The 7846-nt window shown below is 66.7% G+C and overlaps 1 protein-coding gene across 1 annotated transcript; it reads left to right on the top strand.

Moving 5' to 3' along the window:
* The first annotated feature begins 4973 nt into the window (after positions 1–4973).
* On the top strand, positions 4974–7397 carry CHRAC1 (chromatin accessibility complex subunit 1). The gene is made up of 3 exons (XM_090282723.1): positions 4974–5211; positions 6382–6508; positions 7025–7397. Exons 1-3 carry the CDS (start codon positions 5065–5067, stop codon positions 7138–7140), a joined length of 390 nt encoding a protein of 129 aa, XP_090138849.1. The 5' UTR covers positions 4974–5064; the 3' UTR covers positions 7141–7397.
* The last annotated feature ends 449 nt before the right edge of the window (positions 7398–7846 follow it).

The following is a 7846-nucleotide window of genomic DNA, read 5'->3' as shown; positions in this document are numbered from 1 at the left end:
ATGTCCTAGGTCAAAGGCTCGCAGGGGCCAAGCGGGTAGCAGGAGTGGACAACGCAGACAGGCGCGTGGTGGGCCCATGTGAACCTGAGAGTACGTGGCTCACCGAGAGGCACGCAGATGGTGTCACGAGGCCACATGGGATCTGCGATGTCACACTGTCCCACTCTGCAAGTTTAGACTTAGAAATGAAATCTGTACAATTTCAAACGTTGGGAACTTTGGCAGGTGCCCGTTTTTACCTAACCCATAACCATTCCGCCTTAAGTCTCGCCTCCCACCCCTGCTCGGGTCACACGCTCCTCTGGGGTCTCGTGGTCTGGCGCTGGGTCTCCACCAGCCTCCCATGGCAAATCTGAAGCTGCGGTTCAAACGGATGTTATTTGCATAAGATACATCTTTATGCCAAACCCCCTGGAGTCTGTGCTGTGACTCCGTTACGGGGCCCTGCCAGCACTTCTTCCTGGAGCGCTCTCCCCCAAGACAGCCTGCCCTAGTCCCGCAGGGTCACTGGGTCAGACACAGCAGCTGGCTCAGAGGCAGCTCACATGGTCTCCGAAAGTCAGAGCCCCCAGCCCAGGAGGCTCCAAACCTCTCTCCACCAGCTCAGCTCGGCAAACCAATTCCCAGCCGCTGACGCTAACCACAGCGCCCAGACCCTCTGCAAGGCCAGCTGCATCCATGAAGTCAGGCGGAACCCATCGGAACTGCCCCCCGTCTGCTTGCTGATAAGGCGCAGGACAGCCCAGGTCTCACAGTGCAGGCACATCTCCCACACTGGGCACGCAGGGACCCGACTCCCTTTAGGACTTAAGTTAATGGGGAGTGTCGAGGAGGCGGGCATCCCCTTCCTTGCCAGATAAGCCCCTCAAGTGAGTGCATAACAGGACAGCAAGCAGGTGAGGAGTGGTGCCTCCGGCAGGCAGGGGGGCTGTTTACACGCCAGAGGCTCCGATGGGTGGGGGGAGGTTAGGTTCTCCATTTGCTGGTACCCCCCCATCTATCCCCACCCCTCCCAACGACAGCCTGGCCAAGGGTAGGCCTTCAATTTACCTCCCAATCTGCATCAGGTAGGATCAAAGGGAGGTCTGAGTGTAGCCCCATCAGCCCGAGGCTACACAAGACAAGGAATCCCTTAGGGCCAGCCCAGGACACAGGCCTGGCTGGACCTGGGAGCTGAAAGCCCTGAGCTTTCCATTTTCTCCGAAATCTCTCCAATGCCATCAAAGGCCAGCCTGTCCTGCAGGCTCCATTCTCACCGTGATGGTCACTCACAGCAGCATCCCCTTTAACGAATACCTGACCCAGGCAACGAGGTGAGAATGTAGGGGACCCTTCTGCTGGGGTATGCTGGCAGTGAGGTCACCCTGCCGGGGGACTCAAATGTTGGGAAATTTTAGTTTCAGGTACCAGCTAACAAGCTTAGTAACCAATGCATGTAAAAGCCGTTGTTCCAGGAAGTGCAGGTACGGCCCACCTTGACCCCAGGAGACCACAGCAGTTCCAGCTTTGGGCGCCGGGAGGACCGCGGGCCATCAGACGGTCTCTGAGCCACTGAGGGGGTGACACAAAGGCCACCGCCCAGGGCACAGATGAAAGAATGCTGCAGCTTTTATCCGATTAACCTTTTCCCTGAATCCCAGACCCCTTGCCTACGCTTTTCTTCTCCTTATGAAAAGGGCCCGTTTATACTGGAATTTAAGACGGTCTGTTAGGGCACAAACCCGCGGTCTTCTCAGCTCGCCGACCATCTCAATAAAGCGTCCGTAAAGATCCTGTCCCTGTGCTTATTGGGTCTGGTAGGTGACAGGCGACACAGCACCGTCTCTGCACAGCACACAACCAGGCCGGACAGCCAGCTCGAGTCCCACTCTCCTGGGCCTGTTTCCTGGGACCTCGCACAGATGTTCACGAGTCGGTCAACTAGGAAAGCGAACGCTTCTTCAGCTGTTTCCCGCAGGAAGGGGCTTAATGGCGGGAGCTGACTTCAGAGGCGCTGGGGGAGCTGTGGGGGCCGGCGGGAAGGGTGCTCTGCATGAAAGGGCGGGGGTGCTACCCTGAGCTCAGGAAGGGGTCCTGCCCCAGGCCCGGAGCCCGGAGCCCAGGGGCCCAGAGCGGCTCCCGCTGGAGGGGCTGCGGCGGAGCAGAAGCCAGGGGGTGGAGCCGCTCAGCCCCCACCCTGCCCCCGGCAGCCCCCCCCTGCCGCCCATGCCCTCCCATAAGCACATGCTCAGGACCCCTCTGCCTTCCCAGTGCAGGCTCCCCGCTTTCCTGGGGGCAGAGCGAACCCGAGGTCGGCGGGCAGGGGTCCGGGACAGACAAGGACGAGCGCCAGAAGTTAGGGGCCCCCCAGCAACGGAACGATGCTTCTTCTGGGCGGTTCTCCTGCCGCCTCAGGTCGGACGCGGTCCTCCTTCTCCAGCGCGGGGGGCACGTCCCTCTTCCGGGTGTTCCCTTCTCTGCCGTCTGTCCGTCTCCGCGCAGCCGGCGGCGAACACCAACCCGGGCGCACAGCCCGGGTCTCTGGGTTCTGGAGGCTCTTTGCCCTCCTCCTGCCCCGCCGCCCTTTCTTCCGATGAGCTTCACCTACTAATGTAAATGCAGGGAAATCAAGAGGGAAAAATCACGTTTCGAATAATTCCCCCATTAAGACCCCAAGCTGTTGAGACAGCAGCGAGGCTTCCAGGGATTCGGGGGGCAGAGGACACGGACGGGCGCAGACACGCGAGCTGCGGGCCGTGCCTGGGGCGCCCCCCTGGAGCTGTGCTGCACCCCGTCCCGTGTCCCTCCGAACCCGCTGCGCAAGGGCCGGTTCTGCTTCTGCTTCCTGGCCGGGAGCCTCCTGACGCCGAGTCCGGTGAGAAGCCTCCGCGGGGCGGCCGCCCTCACGGCCCCTGCGGCGCGGGGAGGAGGACGCGGAAGGGAGTCCGGCGGCACCGGGGGCGGCTCTGGGGGCGCTGAGGGGCTCCCCGTCCCCGTCCCCACAGCAGCCCCCACAGGGGCCAGCATCGGCTGGAGAACCCCTGCCCCTCACAGCACGCCCACGCCACGCGCGTCTCTCGTGTGGGCCGCGGACCCCTCGGCGGGGTTGGGTGGCGCGGCCGGAGTCTCCCCGACGGCGCCGCGGCAGCGGCACCCCTGCCTCCGCCCCGCGCAGGCGGCGGGTCCCGGTGAGCCGTCGCCAGGCAGCGGCGGGCTTTCCGGGGGGACCCGCTCCCTCGCCCCAGGACCCCGGGCCCCCGCCCGCAGCCGCAGCCCCTCCGTGGGCTCGGGGCGCCCCCCTTGCCCGGGCTTCCTCTGCAGCCCGGAGCTGGCCTGGCCCGGCCCGTCTCGGGGCTCCCCGACCCCCCTCCCGGCTCTCGTCTCCGCAGCCCTGCCCGCAGGAGCCTCGGTTCTCCCGCCACCCCTGAGCCGGGAACGGAGCTCTGTGCCCGGCGGAGCCCTCGGGCCAAGGCCTGGGGCGCACGGTGCGGAGGCGGGGTGCTCGCCGCCTTGGCCCCCACGGGCCGGGGCCGGACCACACAGCAGGTGGCGCGATGACTGGGTCCCCGCGGCTGGAGGTGGGTGCGACGACCCGTCTCCACAAGCTCAGCAAGCGGGGACACCCGCCGCCCGGCCCGGGCCCCCTCACGAAGGCCGAAGGGCAGCCCCTCCCAGAGCCACGAAGCCCGCAGACCGCGGCCCCCCGCGCGCGGCTGACACTCCGGACCGCTGCCGGGGCGCCGGGCAGAACCACAGCCGGAGGCTGAAACGCGGGGCACGGCCCGGCCCGTGTGACCACCCGCCTCGCCTGCGGCCACACTGCCGGGGCGGGGGTGGCGGTCCCTGGCATCCTCCCCCCCCCCCCCCCCCCCGCCCCGTGACCCGCTCCTCCTTCCGGAAAAACCCTCCCCGACGGGCTTTCGGGCGCCTAACCCCTGGCTCGGTGGCCGCGCCTTCCCCGTCTGCTTCCCCGGACTTCCCGTCCCCAGCCCGGGGTCCTGAGACCCTCCGGCTCCTGTCGCCGCCCCCACCGCCGGGCAACGGCGGCTTCTAAATGCGCGGCTCCAGCGCCGGCCTGCGAGCCAAGTGTCGCCGGTTCGATTCCCGGTCAGGGCACGAGCCTGGGCTGCGGGCCGGGTCCCCGCTGGAGGCGGCCCGAGGCCACCGCACAGCGATGTGTCCCCCTCCGTCTCAAAAACAAACCGTGAGCTGCTGCAGCCGGAACCCCAGGCCGCAGGAGCGCCCCGCGCGGCACAGGCAGGTGCGACCTCCCGCGCTCCGAACCCAGCCCCCCGCCCGGCTCCCCGAGCGGCACCTGGGCCCCCCCACTCCCGCAACATCCTCAGCCCACAAGGCCCGGCCGGACCCGCCCCCGGGCCAACCCGCCGCTCTTGTCCCAGCAGCGCCCGCGGGAGACCTCCTTGCCTTTCCCGCGCCCTCCCGGCCTGGTCACCACCCGCAGCCGGCGGGAGCCTTCGGACTCAGCACGGACCCCGGCGTCCCCCGCGGCCCCCCAGCCTCTCCCCGCTTCCCTCAGAATAACGACAGGACGGAGGCGCGCCTGGGTCCACACCGGCTCAGTGCGGGCCTCCCCGGGGCCTTCGCCGTCGCCGGTTTCTCGCCCAGCGGGCGCCCGCCCAGACACCACTGCCCGGCCGGCCCGCCCGCCAGCCCGCGGACAACAGCGCCCCGCGCCCCTCTCGTCCGTCACGGGGGTGCTCAGCACCCCCTTCGCTTGCCCGGCTCCGCCCCGTCTTCCTTCCGGGCTGAAGGCTCCAGGAGAGCGTTCCCACCTCCTCCGGGCAGCACCCGGCCTCTCTCGGGTTCCCGCCGCCGCGACGAGCCCCACCCCTGCGTTCGGGCCCCCACGGGCGCTCCCTCGGGCTCCGTCCGCGCAGCCGCGGGCGCGCGGGGCATCGTGGGGCATGTAGTCCATCGCCGCACGCACGGCTCCCGGCCTCCGCCACCGCGCCTCCCTGGCACTACAACTCCCATGAGGCAGCGGGACTCCGCTCCCGCACCGACCGTGCCGGGCGGCCACCTGGCGGCCGGTCCCGGCTGCTGCCGCGGGGGCAGGACACAAAGATGGCGGACGTGGTCGTGGGCAGAGACAAGTGCGGGGAGCAGCGCATCGTGTCGCTGCCGCTTTCCCGCATCCGGGTCATCATGAAGAGCTCCCCCGAGGTGTCCAGCATCAACCAGGAGGCGCTCGTGCTCACGGCTAAGGCTACGGTGAGCCGGGGGCTGCTCGGGGAGAAGTGAGGAGCGAGGCGCGCGGTGGGGGCCGCCGGGACCGGTCGCGCTGTGCAATTCCCCTTGGGTCCGCGCGCCGCCCGCGCCCCTTCACGGGCTCACGCCTGCGCGCTGTTTCGCGACCCGCCTCACTTCCCTTCCACGCCACGCGCGCCCCAGCAACCCCCCACTTCCTCCTACACTTGGCCCCGCCCTTCCCGGCCCGCTCCCGTCCTCCTTCGCGCGTCCTTCGCCCCGCCCACCTCGCGCTGCTCCCGCTCTCCTCCGCGCGCCGTCCCGTCGTCCTCCGCGCGGGGTCACCTGGGCAACCGCGCAGAGATGCGCGCGGCCGTTGCGCCTGCAACCGCGTCACCGCGGTTTGGACCCTCCCAGAGCCGGGCCCTCTTTCTCCTGTCGGCTCGGCTCGTGGCGTTGGGGCCCCGACTCCCCCGACGGCCCCGGGATGCCCTGGTTCGCCCCGCCTGTCCCCACTGTCCTAGTGGGTCACCCGGCTAGAAGTGACTGTGGGGACCCCAGCGGCACGCACCGTTAGACGGCCGCGGCCAGAGCCCTTCGGCGCCTACGCTGGGCCGGGGCTGCCCGCGCCGCGGTCTGAGCTGCTGGAGCCTCCGGTTCCGCGCACGCGCTCCAGCGACGTGCTGGGCTGGAGCGGAGGGACGTGGGGCGTCTCGGTGCCCTGCCCGCCCTGTGCCGGGGCCACGCGGGCCGAGGGTCCGAGAGAACAGCCGCCCGTCCAGCGCGCGGTGCCGGGGTGCTTGTGTCTCCCAGCGGAGGCGCCGGCGGGGACTCGGGAACCACGGTTTGCGCCCCGGGCACCCCTGCACCCCTCGCTGACCACACTCGCCGGAGGGGAGGAGAGGCCCAGTGTAGCGGCTGCTTTCGGGGAGGCGTTGGGGCGGAAGGGGAGACGTGGCCGCCCCGCGCGTCCGGGCGCTGACTGTTCGCAGGGACCCACCCGAGACCCGGGCCCGAGCCACGCAGGAGTCTGAGTGCTCGCTCGGTCTTTCTCTAACTGCACAGATGGGTCGTTAGACATTCGCGATTCGCTGCTTAGTTTTCAACATTTTTCTTGTTAGAAACCTCACTTTCAGGGACCGTTGCTTCCCGCCAGCGCGGACGCGTCCTGGTTTACCTTCTCGCTCGTTCCAGGAGCTCTTCGTCCGGTGCCTGGCCGCCCACTCCTACAGACACGGCGGGGGCCAGGAGAAGCAGGCGCTCACGTACAGCGACCTGTCGAGCACCGCGGAGGAGTCGGAGACGTTCCAGTTTCTTGCAGGTACTCGCCGGTGACACGCCCTGGTTACGGGGCCTGGCAGTTTGGGCCGCTGAGCGTGGGTGTCGTGCGGCTCCCCGAGATCGATCGCGTGGGCGACGGCCCCGCAAGGGCGTGGGGCTGGCTGCGGGGCCTGGCAGAACACCCGCCCCTCCCCACCCCCGACTCCTCCTTGCCGCTGGAGGGGAAGCTGGGGCTGGTCTGCTTGGCCCCAGGAACAGAAACCGGCTGTCGTCGGACAGGCTGTGCGGGCCACGGCTGGAGAGGGCTGTGTGCCCGGGCGGGCGGGGCAGGGGCTCCCGTGGCCGCGCCCGGGCAGCAGCGGGCGGTGTGCACTCAGGGAAATGGAAACAGGCCTGGTGCTTTCGGCGGACCGCCCAGCACTGCCGCGGTCTGGTCCTGTCTTGTCCTGGAACCGATTCCAGAGGTCAAAGCAGGAACCCGGACATTTGGAAATCTGTGTTGCTCTGTTCACGGCCTGCCACAGGCAACTGCTGATGTCAGCTTTCTGTCTTTAAGATATATTACCGAAGAAGATACTAGCTAGTAAATATCTGAAAATGCTGAAGGAAGAAGAGGAGGAGGAGGAGAGTGACCCGGACGATGAAAGTGACGATGATGAAGCAGAGTCCTAACCCTAAACCGAAAGCTTTAAAAGTCAGCCTGGTGAGGACCCCCCTGGACTGGCACCGCGGTGGTGGTTTTAATGCATTGATTTTTCAGAGAGAGAGGAAAGGGGGCATGGGGAGAGGAGGAGGGCAAGACTCGGATTTGTTGTTCTGCTTCCTCACGCATTCATTGGCTGCGTCTCGTCCGGGCCCCGGCCCGAGATCAAACCCGCAATCTGCTGTGTTGGGGTGATGCCCTATAGCCAACTGAGCTGCCCAGCCAGAGCCAGTACCTTGGCTTTGAAGTCAGCACAACACTGTGCGGTTTTATTCTCGTCACTTCTCGGACTCTGAATACATTGCATTCTCTCCTGGCTGAGACAGAGCATCTGATGCACCCACACCACCATCAGCCAGAAGGAAGTCGCCAGCCCCCAGTGTGGCGGGAGGGCGCCGAGGCGGAGCTGCCTGCACGGCCAGGCACGACCCGTCCCCGTGCCACGACCTGCCCCCGTGCCGCTGTGAGCTGCGGCGGCGGCAGAGACGATCCGGCTGCACTTCTGGTTACAGGCAGATTTTGAAGCGCTTCCAAACATCAGTTATGTAAAACAACTAGTTCCAGTTTCAGCTAAAAATGTAGTTTATGTTACATTTTGTTACATTGTATGTAGTATGTTCCACTTGCAATTTTGTATATCAAGAAAATGTTAGAATATTTGTCCAAATACTGCAT

This window comes from Furipterus horrens, unplaced genomic scaffold (assembly GCF_987537825.1).
Source record: "Furipterus horrens unplaced genomic scaffold, mFurHor1.1.pri manual_scaffold_7, whole genome shotgun sequence".
Lineage (NCBI taxonomy): Eukaryota > Metazoa > Chordata > Mammalia > Chiroptera > Furipteridae > Furipterus > Furipterus horrens.
This window is presented reverse-complemented; position numbering and strand designations above follow the sequence as displayed.

Bases quoted from the DNA above. Each gene is read 5' to 3' on its own strand.
- CHRAC1 (XM_090282723.1), top strand. From the start codon at position 5,065: ATGGCGGACGTGGTCGTGGGCAGAGACAAGTGCGGGGAGCAGCGCATC. The intron at 5,212-6,381 runs GTGAGCCGGGGG...CGCTCGTTCCAG, and splicing joins TGCTCACGGCTAAGGCTACG to GAGCTCTTCGTCCGGTGCCT. The intron at 6,509-7,024 runs GTACTCGCCGGT...TCTGTCTTTAAG, and splicing joins GACGTTCCAGTTTCTTGCAG to ATATATTACCGAAGAAGATA.